General features: G+C 42.1%; 1 protein-coding gene across 1 annotated transcript in view; it reads left to right on the forward strand.

Moving 5' to 3' along the window:
• phactr3b (phosphatase and actin regulator 3b) overlaps window positions 1-18,795 on the forward strand; it is a 48,199-nt gene that overhangs the window by 3,923 nt on the left and 25,481 nt on the right. The window contains exons 2-6 of the mRNA XM_084030880.1: window positions 16,160-16,318; window positions 16,466-16,540; window positions 16,718-16,858; window positions 17,709-17,936; window positions 18,020-18,227. Of these exons, the coding sequence (XP_083887006.1) occupies window positions 16,160-16,318; window positions 16,466-16,540; window positions 16,718-16,858; window positions 17,709-17,936; window positions 18,020-18,227 (811 nt within the window). The remainder of the gene's footprint in view (window positions 1-16,159; window positions 16,319-16,465; window positions 16,541-16,717; window positions 16,859-17,708; window positions 17,937-18,019; window positions 18,228-18,795) is intronic.

Here is an 18,795-nt window from a genome sequence, read left to right on the forward strand (position 1 = left end):
GACGATCAGATTTTAATCAACATGGCGTCAATGAGCGGATCAGCAGCGGGAGATACTGCAGAATACAACATAAGCCTCAACTCATGGAGCATCCATCATAATATGAAATAAAAAGAATAAAATATGATCTCTGGCATCATTTAAATCATATAACATTAGTTATCTCTTCTATGCTCTTTCTTGTCAACCGCATCTGGTTGCTAGGCGACAGGAACGGCAAAAGGTGGCAGCAGCTGGTGACGCAAACAGGAAATCCTCTGTAGAGCAGATGGTCTTATTTCGGAGACCGCTCGGTTCGGCCTTCATGATCTTCAAAGGAAGCGGCCGACATGGACCGTGAAGGCCGTGTCCTCCGATGGATGCTGCAGCTTCATTGGGACAAAACTAGTTGTACTGGTTGTAAAGATATGAATGGTGATTACACAGCAAAACTGTCACACACACAAGCATGGTAAACAAGTCCATGTTTCAAGACGGGTTGGGTGGGTTGCCGACATCGTCACAGGCATTGACGCACTGAGGGCAGTCTGCCCTGGTTGATTGTCCTGCTAGGAGCAGGGAGCCCCATCCCTTCCCGTGGGGAGATAAGGCAAACAGCAAACACTAAGACCATGGCACTGGAAGTGGCCAGGTCTGGCCATATCCTGCCATGTGCACATCGCACAAACTATCTATCATACCCGAATGTCTATGGACCCCATGTCTGTCAGTAGGAACAGAGTAGGGTCCACATGTATGAAGTCGTTACATGCAAAACAGGCAAACCTTTATGGTGAATTTTAACTCTCTCTAGTTAGAGGGTAACAGTAACCTCTGTACACAAAGGCCAACGAGTCTACAGCCATGCCCAAGGCTTTTAATTAAGGCTGTTCTCAGGTATAGTGATGCTTTGTTAAAAATGCTAAATTGAGTATCCTTAAATACTTAAATTTAGCAATGACAATGCTAACATGCTGATGCTAACATTTGCTAAATAGCACTAAAAAGTGTATGTGAGGCTGATGGGCTGCCATTAGTTGATCTGATGGTTAAACCAAAGTGATTACAAGTCATCCTAAGGCTGACATGAATGTCTGTACCAAATTTCATGGCAATCCACCCTCTGGCGGTGCTAGGGCAAAGTCGAGACCAGTATTCATTTTGGGGTAAAATTAATGTCTGCACAAAATTCAATTAATCTAAGCAGTGAACCAACCGACCTACCTAATATCAAAAGTATTTATTTTGCACACTAAAAGTAAAGTATATTTAGCTTTTTTTAACCTGAAAAACAGCAGCATGTAAAAACTGCTTTAATTCCTGAATGAAGAAACCATGAAGAGCAAATAACAGGTAATTAAGTGACTGCGTATGTGACGTCTTCAGCTGGACCATTTTGGAAATAGCAAGCAGAGATGAGACTGGATAAATTGTTGAAAGGCATCTCAAATGTCAGCCTAGGCGATGTTTAAAATGCTGCTAATTGGGATCAAGAGCAGTTAAAATTGAATCGGTAGGTAAAACTTCCACAAGAGGGCTCTACTTGGCAGATAGATAGATGCTGCATAAATGAGGTAAGCCATCACTGTCACAATGAGTCCAGCACTGCAGTCACCTGACCTCTCAAATGGGGACAAATGGTCTGTCCAAGGTTGTGCTGAATATAGAGCGGGAATGGACGGACACAGGATTACTCAGCACAAGGTTTAAGATGAGTTGGAATTAAGTGAGATGTGTTTTAAATGAATAGTCACTTTACGTCAACCCTCATGCTGCAAGACAGGGATGGGCGCTGCGCAGTCAGCATTAGAATAAGCTTTAAAACTGAATGAAAGGTGGTTAAAATAGAAAACCAAGCTTTGCTCAACTTCACGCGGTGGGTATTCTTTCGGGTGTTTTTAAATCTCATATCTTCTCATTTCAAAAGTGGAGCAACTGAAAGCAGTGATAAAGGGTTTAGCAAAGACAGCTTGGTAATGATTAATGTTCATTGCAGAAGTGAAGTGACTAAGCTAGGAGCACAGATGAAAATGTGACTTGAGATTGAGACCATAACAGTGTTCCATCAGTTAGTTTTACCCTTGAGTCGTTGGCGCTGCATTGATTCTTTTTTATTAGCTGGCCTAGAGTCAGTGACTAATTCAACAGCACCTAATTTTTTTGTGCCAACTCATCTCTCATGCCATTGAGCACTATGCTGAGATGTCCCCGGGTCCCACTGACTACAGGCCCTGAGGAGCAGCACAGAGGCAGGACAAAGCATGACGTCACCCTCCACCAATCTGATGAAAGGACATAAATACCACTACGTAATGGACTCTCATACTGTAGATAGGGTCATAGCAAGAGTTTTAGAAATTCTGAGGGCACTGAGCAGGGGTGTTGCTAAGTACGACTCCTGCTTCTTTGATGCATTAAAACCTGAAAGGACGCATTACAATTACTATCAACAGAGCACACATAAAGTGTGTGTGAGACATGACGTGTGTGAGAGTGAGCTTTGGTTCTATGTGACTTTAGCTGCTAAAAGCTACACTACGCTAGTCATTAAATCTCAGGGCTCAGCCTCCTTCCAACAATGCTCATTAAATGTATTAAAAAGAAAACTATGCTACGTTTAAAAAATGTGTACAATGAATAAAATCTAAGACAAAATATTGCAGACGTTCAAACAATTACAGGACCTTCACCAAAGAGACCGGTGTTCATGTCCTTTCTTGTCCGTTTTTTGACTTATTTGAAGTTATATTGAAGTAACAGTGATGCTTTTCCCGTATTGACGCTACATTGTTAACTACGTAGCTTTGTTGCTTAAACTAACCTTGACTGTTACCGTAATTTTGTTGCCACAACCATTTCATGTTAAGGACGTGGCATGAAAATACATGTGGAAAGCTAAAAGAAATATCAGGGTACGCAGAATGTCCTTAAAGTATACATTTAAATATCTTTAAATATGTTAGGTTTGTTGCTAGGCGTTTGTAAACACATTCAAAGTTGGCCACTCCTCTTCGGCTCAACGAGTGAGAGACGGAGAAGCGATGGTCGAGCAAGCTATAGAGGGAAATAAAACATTTTCTGATTGTCTCACAGCGGAACTTATATTGTTTTGAATCCTGTTGGCTCTGCTCATTGTGTGAAAGAGGGAAAACTGAAACCCTCACAGAGATGTCAATCCGGCTGCTTTGTACCTGACAGAGCTAAAGGGGGGGTTGTGCATCGATATCCGACATTGAGGAGCGTGAAAAAGTAGCAGAATTTGACGACCCGTCCTAATGGAGACCCTGTGTGAGGCTATTGGCTGGACGTTACACGTGAGACCCAAAGGCTCTTTGCCCAGAAACACAGCAAATAGGCAGAAACAAGAAAATGCAGGCCACCGCCTCACGCTTTGGTTCATTAACGATGATTGAGAGGGATTTGTTTAGTATCAGTCTATACATTGTTTTTGAAGGACATTTCTGCATGTTATGCCTTTAAAAATGGTGTGCTATTTATAGCCTTCCTATGAGATCACATTGGCTGATACCAAAGCGTCCTCAAAATGAGCTGCATGAGACCTAATTAGCATAAAAATAATATTAATAATGGCCTAATTTTGTTAAGAGAACAGTATAGAGTATTGTCTCCATGTAGACATTTGATGTAACAACAGCAAAAACAGAAATGGTGATCTGTACTACCCCCTCCTCTGCTGCACAAAAACAAACAGACTGCCCTCCCCCAACAACCAAACAATCTGGGATCTATGAACAACAAGCATGTAACACATACAGTAGGAATTAAGAATTGCTGCTCTGTTGTGTTCAAGTTCTCCACAATAGAGGCCAAATTAAAAAGCGAGTGGTGGTGAAGCCGTGGCCAAAGAGATGAATGGCTTCATGTGCTGCATGTTATCCACAGCCAACTTACTGTTTTCTCTCCCAGACCTTAGCTGTTACGCTCCATTGTGCTCTCTGTGTCCACGATTTGTACTTGAGCAACACTGCCTTTATGGATTTAAATGGAGGTTGCTCTGCATGTCACATGTTTGTAGTATCTCCCGAGGGTGGATGCCATGACATGCTTTATTTTAAGGAAGAAAGACAGTTTACGCATGTGGCAGAGATCTACCCAGCAACTGGGCTCGGCATGTTGGGGAGAGCTACTTGACTTAAGCTGTCAGCCATTTACACATAATGTATCTTTTATGAATGTTTCATGTGCTGACCTAATTCCTTTCAGAGCCGAGTAAAAGCAATATGCTGCACACGAGAACACACCAAAGCATGAGGCTGATCCTTTAGACATCCTCATCCCACACCGGGGAGTGGGGGGGGGTAGGGGCAGGCAAATGGAAACAGAGCTGTGATATGATCACTTGGATGCTCTGGAATAGCAAGAATAAAAGGCTCTAGACCACCCCAGCTGAGTTATTTTTAGTCATTTGTTTTGACAAAAATCTCCACTGCATCCCACGGAGCTACAGCCCAGCGAGAGCCTTATCCCAAACAGGGATATTTTGCTCTCTGTGGCAGATGTAATTAAAGCAAATGCTTAAGCCTAGAGTAGGAATGGAGAGTGTGATCACTGACAGACTTGAATCTCTCACTCAGCTGTGTAAAAGAAAGAAGAGGGGGAGGGGTGAAGGGGAGCAGCTGCAAAAGGCTGCTGAAAACGGGTTGCTTGATTTGAAGCCCGGACAGCAAATCACTTTCCTTTCCAAAAATGTCAGCATTTGTTGTTTGTTCAAATATAATCTATGTTTAAATAACCTGATAAGGACCTCTAGCTGCCATGTGAATTATGACTCCATGAACAAAGCTGGAAGTCCCAATCGGAGGGAATTTGGTGAAAAAAAAGTTTCGGGAAGCGGTGAGACACAACAGATTTTGTTTTTCTTTGAAAGATCCTTCATAGGCAACTGGACTTGCTTTAGGTTTTCAAAGATGTTTCTCCTCTCATCCAAGAGGCTTCTTCACTTCTGGCGGAGAGTTCAGCTATTTAACCTCTTGTTAACCGCTCGTTAATACTGTAAGTCATGTGACGCCTGGACCCACCCAGCACACAAGTGAAACTTAAGATCACTGCCCAGACAAATCAACAACAACCTACACACGGACTCACATGGTGGAAGGATGGGTCAGTGACTCTCAGGTGACCCATCCAGCACCTCTATTTTGTTACTGTTTTGTTCATAGGTGGGGCTATAATAAGCCACTATGGGTTGTATGCCTCTCCTTGCATTGTTTCATTGTTTTGTCACTTCTGTTTCTGTTTTGCATGTTTTTCGTTCTAAATAAATTTAAAGAAAAATCAAATCAAAACATCCATTCATACCCATGTGAATAGTTCACCTGATGGCTAAGGACCCACTTGCCCCCACCAAAGTGCCAATGACTCAAGTTTCATTGAGGGCTGGGTGGGTCCAGGAGTCACATTCCTCTCTCAGTATTAACTCCCCACCAGTCATCTAGAAGTGAAGAAGCCTCTTGGATGGGAGGAGAAACATCTTCAAAAACCTACGATAACGCTTTCGGAGACCTGGATGACTGGCAAACTTCACAGACAACACATTTTGTTGTGTATTTTGTAGGAATTGTTGAAAAACTGATTGCTAATAATTATGATAATCAACGAATCAGACACATCGGCTGGTTCAAGCCTTTTAAAGATTGGCTGCTCTTCTCTGTTTTGTGTGATTTTCAACTGAATATATTTCGTCTTGCAATATCGAGGCAGCGCTGCCTCTAAGGAACCTGGCTTCCTTCCAACCTTGAAACATCCCCTCCAGAGGAATCCCACAGACTCATTTGTTTGCAGCTCACACGTTACACAGTCGAGGCAGTGTCTTCCCCACTGCTCCAGTCCCCTATCTGTCACTGTGACACCGCATTGGCTCGTAGGACGCACAGGCTGTGACTGTACCTGATGAATGATTCAGCAGATTTAAAGGGGAACAGTACTGGATTGGAGCAGCAGCAGCAGGATTTTATAACGCAATATTTCTGATTTCAAACTGGCAGTGCTGTCGCAATGCAATGCCTGTTTCACGTCATGAAAACGCATTACTGCCTGTGGAGCAGCTCTGAGCCTTCCATGACAGGGCTGCATTCTTTGGATCAAGGCACACATTTACATGACGACATCTTTTCACTGATGATGTCATTTTGGCTGCTTTGACATTTTCTTATTCATACAAATTGTATATGATGATGATTTGTCCTTTGTTTCTGGTCCAAATCCATTTTTTTTGCATCTCCAGATTGATTTTTAGAATGTCTGAATGGCACAACAACAAAATGCGATTTTTGCCAAAAAATGAGATTCCATTTGGATTTCCAGGTGGGTTTCTTTCCGGACCCTCACGCTGCTCAAATCAGACGCCGTTGAATCTAGAGTGACGGAAGTGCTGGGCAGAATCCACGCTGCTACTAGCAGAGCTATGGAGGTCAACAGGGGAGAACGACGGTCTGTGGACAGAAACTACAACTTCGCAACGTAGTGTGATAGAGGAGTTCTGCAGCGTGACGTGACCGTATGACCGTTTGGAGGGCTAATGATGGACCTCCGTTTCTCATGCTTCCGCGTTAGAAAGCCCCACCACAAGCTTTAAACCCATGCACATATGGTTGGTGATGACTGAGCACACAAATGTCCTCATCACTCACAAATAACAATGTGGACAATGTGTCTGAAATATCTGCTTTGAGAAACAAACTGGATTTGCATTTGGTCTGAAATGATCACATAGAACGTATGGGTTCCTAAACAGAGGAAGAACGGTTGGCAGGGAGCATTTAAAAACAGCGTCAGTTCATCAAGAGAAAAAGACAATAACAGCAAAGAAACACTTCAGATTGTTTGTGCGGCCACATTTATATTTTATTATATAACTTGGTCTGGAGGTGATTCAAGCATTATGTAATTCTAGTATGATGACCTGTAGATACAAACACTGCAGTATATTTAGTTGTGTTTATTTTGGATTATCGATGTCTGGAGTTGTGTGCCACCATTATCTAAGGCTCACCTTTACTCCCACGACAGCTTGTACCAACATGCACTATTAATCTGACATCACAGACAGTAAAGCAACATGGATCACAATGTGATGTTGCAGCCAAAAGTCAGTGAATACAGATTTCAAAGTTTTTGTTTTTTTAGGGCTATTGCCTATATTCGAGAAACTGGAGAACGACAGGAATAACTTGACCACAACATGATGATAGTAAGGAATGTCTTGTTAGCAGGCAGAACTATCTCGAACAAAAACTTTCATTATGTGCGTGTCAACCCAAGGTTGCACCCTTTTCACATGTTCCCAATCTTTAAATGTTATGCTCATGTGGTCTTCCTTTCCGGACTAAACGTTGGATCATTAATGATTGTTTTTGGTCAACTCTGGACATTATGTCAGGCTATCAATAACTGCCCCCTGATTCAGTTACTTTGTGGCTAATCCAAACAGTCTCTCTCAGAAAGAGAATGTGACTACTTGGTCGTTTTGACTACTTGGCTGTTGAGGTTTGCAATCAATTGTAAAGTGCTTTAGAGTAAATTGTCCCACAAATAGACACTCCATAACTGCAAGTTTAAGCTGTTATATTGCTGATGGAGAGCATGTTTACGCAATTTCCTTCATGTCCCTTGTGACTGCACAGCACTTAAATATCCCCCAGTCTATGTTAATACAAAGCTCACATGCCTATGCACTTAAAGCACTAGCGGTTGCTTCTATAAAGGCCCAGAAGAGATCCCATCAGATCTAGTTCTGGTGGGGAAAAAATCATTACAGTTCAAAAATATGTGTAAAAATACATAACAGTTGAGCTGATTTCAACAAAAAGCTCACGCAGTCTGAGTTAATCAATAATTGTCCAATAGTTGCAGTCTTTGTAGTACAGAACAGGGGGCACCTGTTGCCATGCTGGCAAAATGGCATTAGCTTTTGGTTGCCCAAACCTGAAACAAAAAATATGGTTTCCATTTTTCATCACTTCTATTTTGAATTAAAGGAATACTTCACCGGTGGAAACATGAATCTGTATTGAAAGTGGGTCATATAGTTGAAATGTAAAATACATTTTGAATTTGGTGCCTTCTTGACCGAGAAAAGGCAGACAGTGACTTTTTGTTGGCGGCGGCGAGTTTACCAGGCCGGCGGTCTGGCGGCGAGCAGATTTTGGACAGTGCGTAGAGCGGCATTTTTATTATAAAAGGACCGGTCCAGTTCCCCTCACACCCTGAGTCTGAAGTGAGGTCCCACCACTGATCTGTAATAGGTCTGTAACCTTAGGGGGTCCCGCCCCTATAAGCTGGTTGAAAATATGAGGAACTAGTGTTATAGTTTTACCCCCTCTAACCAAAGCAGTCTCTGATGATGCAAAATGATGATATTTGCATCATCGGAGACTCTTTTTCAGAATAGAAATACGCATCTCTCTCGTCTCTCTGGAAAATGAGGAAATGATGCACGACCATTCAAAAATACTACCAGGTTTCTAATGATACAAAGCTTAATGCAAATTGGGGAAGTATTCCTTTAAGATACAATGAAATTACGCATCAACTTAATAATGAAAATTCATCCATTACCTCTTCTTATCCTGTTAAGGGTTGTGGGTGGGCTTGAGTCAAAGATAACACCACCGTGGCGCCCCAAGATAATGAAAATGATGAAAAAATAAAAGCTTTTCCGTCCAGCCGACACAAAAAAAAAATCTGGTTCTTCAGTTGAATTAATTTGCACATTCATTTGGAATGTTGAAGGGTGTGCGCATGCTGTACGCATCCTTGTCACACACAGCTTTGTCAGCGTTGGTCCTGGTTCTGAATGTAACAGTGATCATTTACTTAATTTTTAATTTTGTAAACAATTTACAAACACTAGGTACATTCAATAAGAACACTTCCATGAGAGTTCTTACAGGTGTTACAAAGTAATCTTCAGGTTGCAGCATATGATTGTGGTCCTGTACAGGGAATAATTATGTTGTCCCTGTTTCACACAGTAAGTCTGTGAATGAAACAAATACTTAAATGTATATATGTATATATATGTATTCTGGCGTGCACATTTTGTTGTGTACAGTCCCTATTTTGAAATCTTAAAAAGTAGTTGGTATTGCTGGCAAACCAATTTCTCAAAATGGTTGCCTTTGGCAACCTGGCATCCCTTACTGTGGAGCCCTGCAGAAGTCTTTGTTTTATCATAGAATTTGACCCATACAAAACTATACACCATAAGCTATACAATACAATTGATCCTCCTTGACTTGCACAGTACTTTAAGCTCTGTATTCACAGCTATTCATTTTTCCCCACTGCCAGCATTGTGTTCATACAGTTCCATATGCCTACACTGCAAGTTTGCGACTGCATTACTGCACTCGGCAGATTTCTTAATTTTCACCGTTTTGGCGTGCCCTCCACCCCTCGGCATTATGAGAGGAAGCCCTGTAAATATTGAATGAGATTCATGTTCAGCGAGTAGCCTCCACTATTGTTTACATGCTTTGCTTACTCCTTGTGTGTCCCTGAGGAGAAATCCAGCCATTGACTTTTATCATCTCTGATGGAGCTCAGCCCTGCGTGCTGTGTGTGGAAGTGGCCTTCTACTAAATCGATCTGAAACCACAAAGACTTGTTTACACACCATGTGATGTTGTCTGAATAATTAATAGTCTCCTGTGCCGATCAAGTGTATATGCAAGTAAAGTGGAAATAAATTTGCAGTTGACATTGAACAAAATAAAAAACTGAAAACAGCACGGCTGTATTATTGCAAAGGTATTCCTTAGTGTATGTGCTTGACCTGACCTGAGTGTGTGAGTATGTGTCTTTGTTTATCACCTATGGTATTTTCTATGTTATCATGTTCTGGCCTCAAGTAGCAGCCTGACATTTTTAATTTGAATGTTAACTGGTGATGTTTTCAGCCACAGGAGCACAATGGCTTTATGGATGGATGCCAATATCGGTCTGTCTGTTAGTTGGTCAGTCCTCTACTTTGGTCCAGACTGAAAAATTATTACTTATATTACTGGATGGATTTTCTAAAGATATTGGAAATCCTCCCCTTTTTTCTCTGGTGGCACAATGTGGTTGACATCCTTGGCTTTTCGTGAATTGCCTGTTCAAGAAGTGGATGGATTGCCAGGAAATTTGGTGACATTCATGTGCCCCTCAGAATGAATTGTAATACATTGGTGATCACCTCATAGTCAATCATGTCAAATTATTTGGTTTATGTCCAAAAGCCTGCAAAACCATGACTCTGCAAATGCTAACCCTCTAAACTGATTGCCATCATGAGCATGTTTGCTGACTTCAGTATTAAGCTCAAGCATGGATTTGGAGTTGTATTGTGTTGTAGTATCTGTGAAGTAAAACACAATTATGCTTCTGTATCACAGGATTTAACGTTTAAGGTTATTTGAGAATTTCATTTTTTTTTTTTTTTTTACGGAAATCCGAAATTTCCTGATGAGGATGGTTTAAAAACATTCAGTTAAGAATTAGGACCAAGATTTGTGTTGAGTTGAACATTTCAGAGTTAAAATTTTCAACTGGTCAGTGCTCTCTGGTGGACAGATTATACAACATACACTGATGGCAAGACTAATACTTTAAAATGTGTATGTTATTAAAGTGTGCATTTAAAGTGTACAGTTGAGGTAGTGGAGGTCCTGGGTCTGTTCTGTGAACAGTTTGGTCTTGACAGAGCTCAGCCTCCTGCCCAAGGGCAGTGACTCACAGTTTGTGTCGAGGATGAGGTATCGGCCTCGATCCTTCCTGGCTGCCTCGGGGTAGTAGTATATGGGTCTTGGAGGGAAACTGATTGCAGCGAATCACCTTTTTGGGAGGCATCATAGCCAATCATAATGCCATTATATTTCTAAGTGAGTTTGTGGTTTGAGGTTTGTTGTGTTGTTAAGCTGAAACAATTACGTGACTATATTATTAGTCAACTGATGAAAATATTGCTGCTTTGCTTCGTATTGTGATACATTTAATATTTTTGGCCTTACTGATTGTGGTATAGATTTTCCTCACATTTCATTGACCAAACTATGGATCACATAATTGAGAAAATAATGGGCAACTTGAAAAATAATGGTTAGCTGCAGTCGTAAATTATATTGTATTACACTGAGAGTTGTTTTTAAAACATTTTCTCCAGCCTGGCTATCATTAGCTCCTGGTATGTACCTGTTTAAGTAGTGTAATCCTACATTTGTTTGAAAGTAATGGTCATGTACACTATTAATGTCAATACATTCTGCTTTGTAGTTGATTATTCAGATGTTTTTGTTTGCCACGAAGTGAGACAGCAGGCTGGCTTCAGTTATTAGTCAATAGGATTCTTCTGGCATAGGATGCACTTGTTGAGATTGATTGGTTAAGGTGAAGCACAAGGAGCTGTGAGAGGTACCTCATCCTGAAAATAAACAGTTATACTGTTAGGTTACTCAAACAAGCTAGAATACATTTTTTCTACCATACAATATATTTCCCACTTCAATCAAAAGTTGCCTTAAGGATGGCATGCCACTTTTCTATTTTTTAACCCCCATCATCCACAGATAAATTGAAATGAATGAATTAAAGCTTATCTTACCATGTTTCCCGTTGTAGCCCAGTCCAATGAAGTATAATCTCTGTGACAGGATGGAAAAGTTGTTCTCTCACTCTCTCCAGATCTTTTGGAATTTTGTAAATAATAAATTATAATAAGATTTCAAATATGAGTAATTGGTATGTACAACATGTCTGTTCTCAAACTATAGTTAGCTAGCTACAATACACACCACATTACATATAACTCATACAAATTAATTATAATTATATAAACACACAAAATTACAACTCATATGATAACGTTATAAGTGTACACGCCAACACAAAGGATAAATAGTAGATTTCCGTACGTTTCTTGTCATCTTGCTTGACAGCCATGTGCTCTGCTATGACCTCAGGTCACTATGGCTTCCAAGGAACCTTTGTTGAAAAAAAAGTTGGAGGTGTTGACGTGATGACAGCAATATTTAGAACAGGTAGGAAATGTAAGCTTTTGTGTAGGTTAATAAATAACTGGCAATTCCTGTATGTTGCTAGTTGTATGTGGTTGACTTTTTTTTTGCCATTTTCTTTATATCAAATCAGAATGTTTCCACTCGTCTATGACCTTATAATCATGGCCATTGTGAACATTGTGATAAAAAAATCAAAAAAAATCTGTAACTTCAAGGGTTTATGTGCGTACATAATAAGATATTGCCTCATTTGCATATTTTATTTTTTAGACGTGAAGTGAAGAAGTGCAATACAAAAAGTTGTTCTCTTAATATGAAGATTAATCTGGTAGAAATGTATGAGGACATGTCTAAAGGACCATTTTCAGTAATTTTCAGGGCTTTCGCCCTGGTAGAGATTTTGGCGCACATCCCACGTTCTTCAATGGGGTCATATTAGTCTATAACAGTTGAGATGTTCTCCGCTAAATGAAGCGCATACAAATCTCACCCAGGCCCTGTCCTAGCTGCTGCATCCTAAGAAATGACTCGGCGTTTTGAAGCGTGCCTGCGTGTGCTGCGTGTGAATTGTAACCTGCTGCTACTGTAACAGCATGTTTCGCAGTAGGGGCTGGGTCGTGTGTGTGCCAGTTTACTTGCCCTCCTCCTCCCGTCCAGAGGGGCGGGGTCCACATGGCACATCAACACTAGCGGCTCACACACTTTGTTTCCGCTCACTCGGACCGCTCCCGTCGGCTTCAAAGTAGCATGTTTGCACCTTTTCTGAACGAGGTACTCATTCGTCTTGTTCATCAAACGCACCGCCGCTGCGAAGGTCTCCGGTCGGCCTGAGCCCGTCGGCTCTTTGGGGAACCTATGACGTAAATACCGAGAGCTGGAGGACGACTGCATAGCCGTGTATGATATGTATGTATGTTTTTGCTCAATATTACACAGATTAATTGGCAATTTGCGGCGCAGCGCCCCGCGCATTTGCCCTAAACATCCTAACGTTCACGCAAAGTGCCTGCTGGGACTTGTAGTGTTTGACTTTACGTCCAAACGCCACTGAGCGCTGCTCATCTGATTCCCGTAGCAGCGATTTAGTATTAAAGAGCATTTGAATGGTAATTCTTTTTTTTAGTTGTGATATCCCTCTGGTAACTTTTGTGATGGACATTATGTGATTTATTTTTTTGTAGCCCCTCCATAACAAGGAGTTGTAAGAAATGTGAGTGATGATGTTCTGTCTGGCCTCCTCAGCAGCCTCATTATCTGCAGGATGAGACCTTTGCTTTAGGCTACACTAACACTTTACACTGTCTGACTTTGGCAATTCATTTATATTTTTCCTGCTTGAAACGAGGATTCTTTTCCCAGAGTTTGCAGAAAAGGCCGTGCTGATAAAGCCCAACGCCTGAATAAATATTTCAACGTAACCTGCACAATTAAAAATCCAGTGGCTCGCCGACTTACATTATGCATCGTTGCATGCTGGGCCGTGATTGGCTGCAGCTCCTTGGCTCTCTGTGTGGCAACAGCCTTCCCATCCGCCCAGTTACTCCCTATTCCTCATGCTGTGGTGATTCTCTGCCTCCGAGGGCCTTTTCTGCAGCATCCAGCGTGGTAACCATGGCAACGGCAGCCTGACCCTGGGTGCGCTGCAACAGCTACAGCAGGCTTGACCTGAATTCATCATCCCCGGCAGGCAGCCACACATGACTTGGGCGACTGACCCGCTTCTCCTCATTGTTGGCAGTCAAGCAGCTTTAAGGTGTCAGCTAAAAGCCAAGGCATCGATGCGCCGCTGTTCATGGAACAGAGATGATTGGCCTCGTGCAGTTAAAGTGTGTATGCTTGTGACGTATTCTCAGTCACAGGTCTAAAGTTCTAAAAATCGGCTTTAAGCTTCTCCAGCATGAGGGTTTGCTGCTTTTCTTCGTCTCATGAGTTATCAAATTAAGCATCTTTGGGCCAAAAAACCTACATTTGTCACTTTGGGCTCCAGGGAATGGTTGATGATGGATATTTATTTGACATCTGTTTTGAACATGAAACATGAAATGCTTGTATCTGAGCTGCAAGTCTTGGACGTTTATATCCCAGTGGCTGCTCCTTGCATCATGTTGTAGAACTGAAGAATAGGTTCATTCTGTTTTACATCAGTTAGATTTTGACCTTGGATCAACGGCCACCTTCCACATGCCGACACCATCACCACCGACCGGATCCTCACCTGTGGAATGTCTCTGTATGAATCACAACACTTGTCATTCTCCCCCCCCCCCCGTCATTATGTGACTGTGGTAATAAGTGTATGCAATTATTTTCTGAAGAGAGCAGATGTTGTGGATTTAGACGCAGAAAGTGGAGGCGTTGGTGGAGCTGCAGAGCCCACGGCTCAGCTGTAGGCTCCCTGAAGTGTCAGCTTGTTGTCGGAGCCAGACTGTGTAGGAGTTCCTATTTCTGTCCTTTCTCCAAGGGACCTCTCTGTCTCTCTCCTTCTCTCTGTCTCCTTCTCTCTCTCTCTCTCCGCCATCGATGCTCTTAGCGTCTCTGTCTGTCGTTGTGATCGTGATCCCTCCTCTACAGCTAAGCCTGCAAACGTAGCAGCACGTCGAGAAGTTTGAGTAGCAGCTAAGAGGAATAGCCATTGATTGACAGTCTTTATCCGTGAAGAGAAATCGAAAGCTTCTGCACAACTAGTCGATGTGAACTTGAATGATTTTTCAAGCAGCGATGCCAAATGTTCTTTGATTCCAACTTTTCTTTTTCTTTTAGTTTAAGTGAAGATCTTTGAGTTTTAATTGAATGGAACAAGTAATGAATAATCTGCAGGTTAATCTACATTGAAGCTTTTGGTCACACAACGTACACAATGTGCTGAGCCAAGAAAGAGCTTTAATTAATTTTTGATGAGTTTTTAATCTTCAATTCATCGCTTGGTTATTCTTTTGATTAATTGATTTTCTTCATCAATTACAGAAAAATAAAATGGCGGCATTTTCTATTTAAAGGGTCGAATATCTACACAAATTAAGTCATCACTTAATCATCACGCACATAACGAGTTGAGTTGTACCTTTCACAATAAAAGTCAAAGACGTATAATATTCACAGGCGAGTATTTCACATTTCCATGTCTGTGATTCATCACGCCCCTGATGTGTAAAGGCCTTCAGGGTTAAAGCTGCATTAGATAGTTACACATGCTGTCGGTACAAAGAAGTAGAAAAAGGTTACTGTTGAACTGAAAGCTGCTCTGATCAATATGTACTTATGTACTACTTATTACGTATTGTTACAACTGCAACGGTATGATTAAGTACTCATATGGGTATATGAAAATGTAAGTACTGCATTTGTATTTGACCTGGATGGTGTTGGTGCATCTGTAATCGAATAAACCATATTTACATATAGAGCGGGTCGTCTTTATGGAGCCGGCCTCCATGTTTCTACAGTCGCCCAGAACGGACAAACAAAACACTGGCTGGAGATCGGGTCGCTCATGGTTATGCACCACCACAGTAGTTTCCCCACACGCTTGGCACACGGGAGAGGTTTCACTTCCCTGCCATCTGCAACCTCATCGCTCGATGCCTCCATCTTTACACTGCACCTTTAACTGCAAGACGCACTCGCCCCAAAAATAGGACTGTCAGTACGCTGGAATAAATTCACGTCTACGACAATAACGACAAATACAGGACGACCAAATAAACACACGCAACTAAAAACCAGAATACGGAGACAAAACGGTGTGCTCTGAAAAATACCAGCCTGTCAGCAGCCGCATGTACATTCTGTCACTCCTGTATGATGTCAAATTGCGCTGTATATTCCTTTGGTGCTTCACCAAGATAAGGATGCCGCCTAAGAGAGTAAAACCAGTGAGGATTGCATGCTGCAGATGTCTGCATCGACCTTAGAAAAGGCAGTTGTGCAGAAGCTGATTAGATTTATCCTCTGTGTGTCTTTCTATTGTCTGTGTGTTTGGGGCCAGGAAGGTCTGGCTGCCTGGAATCATGTGAGTCCCTCACAAACAATGCGATTCTCTGTCTTCTCCCCACCGCTCATTACTCCTCAGAAATGAGGCTGGAACCAATAAGGCAGCCAGTGACCCACATGCCGGATGGATGTTGTTGCTTGCAGCCTATTTTTAAGCGTGCTTTGTTTTGTAGATGTGATGGACCAGCAGAGGGCGCTGCATTCAGGTTGCCTGGTCTCAGGGGTTCGCACGCCTCCCGTCCGCCGCAACAGCAAGCTGGCCAGCCTGGGACGCATCTTCAAGCCGTGGAAATGGAGGAAAAAGAAAAACGAGAAGCTGAAGCCCTCTGCGGGTGAGTGTGAGATGGAGGACTCGTGCTTCCGTCATGCTGGCTGGTTTGGGCGTTGCGCTGGGCATTGGGAACACGGAGGCTGCGTTTGCACATTGTGTCACATGTTTTCAATCAGTGGAGCATTTCATGAATGTTTGTGTTGTTTAGCGGTGGAGAAGAAGGCAGCTGTACGACAGAAGAGAGAAGACCTCGTCAGGAGGAGCCCCGGGGAGACGGAGACAGGTGCAAAATGAGACATGAACACACACACACACACACACACACACACACACACACACACACACACACACACACACACACACACACAAGGCTCCAGGTTGTTCACAGTTCACTTGTTTGGCCACATGGTGCCTAACTATGCAGACTCGCTCCTGTTCTTCCACTGTGCCCTGTATGTAGAGTCAGATCTGGCTTGTGGGGGCAACAGTGAGGATCCAGACACCCCGACTCACTCTGATGCTGAGGACAGAGACGAGGAGCCCGTGGCACCTCTGGCCAGCACCAGTGAAGACCTGGGCAGCGATCTAGAGGCCTCCACAGGTAAGAGTACAGTACTGTGGTCTGAGCCAACACATTCAGAAAATTGATGTTGTTTATGTTTAAAGGCCTTAACTTGCGGGGAGTGTTTTTTTGTTGTTGTTGTTCTTTTTGCCTAATTAATTCAAGCATTTTATTTAATTTTGATCAAATGTTTATTGTATGATGAGATACAATCAGCTAAACATCAGTTAGTGAAATTAACCTAAACTATATTTATGAGGACCAGTAAGTCAGGCTTAACAATGAATACACAGACCTTAAGTCACTCTATAAATGCCAATGTAGAAACATGCCAAGTTGCACTTAAGACATACATACACATGTACATATATACACCTACACACAGATACACAGAGCCTTGAAGGGGTACCACCTCATACCTACTTACATAAACACTCCACATACATGTATGCAATAAGAAACATCTATACATACATATTCCTAGTGATATCTAGTGCTAGTTTTGGCAATGATCTGTTGTATGTATGCAAACCAAGCACAATCAAATGATTGTTTCAAAACAAAAAAAATGAAATTATTAAAATATGTGAAGCAACAAAGTGTGTAAATATAGAAAAAAATGGGTAATGGTGGTGCAGAGTTTGTACATACCTTACTTTAAGACATGTTGTCCCTACATCCTACAGTCCATACAATAAACCTTTGGATCCCCTATTAACATATAACTTTTCTTTTTTTTATTTTGCTGGTTCCTGTTAGTGATTTAAAACCATTGATTAGTAGTAATAATATGGGTGAGCAGCTTGAAACAGCATGTCCACTAGGTGGAGACAGAGACTTCCTTAACAAACCAAACCTTTGCATCACAATTGCTGATGTTTAATTTCAGTACAAGACGTGACTGAAGATTCAAAGACGGTGGGCGATCCCAATCAGAGTGGAGATGGAGAGGACGAAAGCACCTCAGTGAGCGAGGCCAGTGACGAGCAGCCGATGGGGAAGGTGGAGGCCGTGGAAGGGAAACAGGAGGCAACAGCGGCGCAGCCCAGAAGAGCCAGCATCTCTCCTCCAACCAGGCCGCCGGTCAAACTGCTCACCAGACTGGGCAGTCTGGACTGTGAGTTCACCAGGAGACCTCTGATGTAAAGGCTCGCTGGTCTGCAGCAGTCTCACACCGATCCCTCTGTTTCCTCCTCCCAGGCGCTCCTTCAGTGCCAGTTAAGAAGTCTCCGGCCACCTTACCCAGGAACTTCACTCTCCCCAAAGATCCCCACGGCTCCCTGTTGAGAGGCAGGATGTCCACACCCACTGGGTCCCCCCACCTCGGGATGCTACACTCACAGCTGCCCCCTAGCTGCATAATTGAGGAACTGCACCGTGCCCTGGCCACCAAACACAGACAGGACAGGTCAGACTTTGGTGCAGCATTTCATATACCTTTACTTGAAATATTAAGTTGCCTTTATCAGTATAGTTTTTATTCCGTGGATGTTGTAGATTGTAGATCATTTGAGATCTACAATATCTGATAGTTTTGATTAATATTTTAGTATAAAAAGAAAAACAAATAATGAATACATTATAAGGTATTATTCTTGTTAGACTGTCTAAAGGCCCTGTTTGCGAAATATAATAATCCAACCCCAACACCCACATTTGTTCTTATCGCACACATATTGTGGACGATTCTGACATTTAGTGGTGTAATATTCATATCATGTTCAAATCAAATACTATTCTGAATTATACAAATTGCTCCAGATTTTTCAGTTTGTGTTGCTGGGCAACATCAAGCCAAACGAGATAAGTGTTTCATTTAAACCAGCAGAGAAAGAGAAATGTACTTATTAAATTCACACTTATAGCACATTCATTTGAAGTAAGATTTGCATTATTCTCACTGAGAATATATTAACCATTCCATTGTTGATGGTGGTTACACAATACACATATTACGCTTGCACCAACTAACACAC

This window comes from Eutrigla gurnardus, assembly GCF_963514095.1.
Source record: "Eutrigla gurnardus genome assembly, chromosome: 2".
Lineage (NCBI taxonomy): Eukaryota > Metazoa > Chordata > Actinopteri > Perciformes > Triglidae > Eutrigla > Eutrigla gurnardus.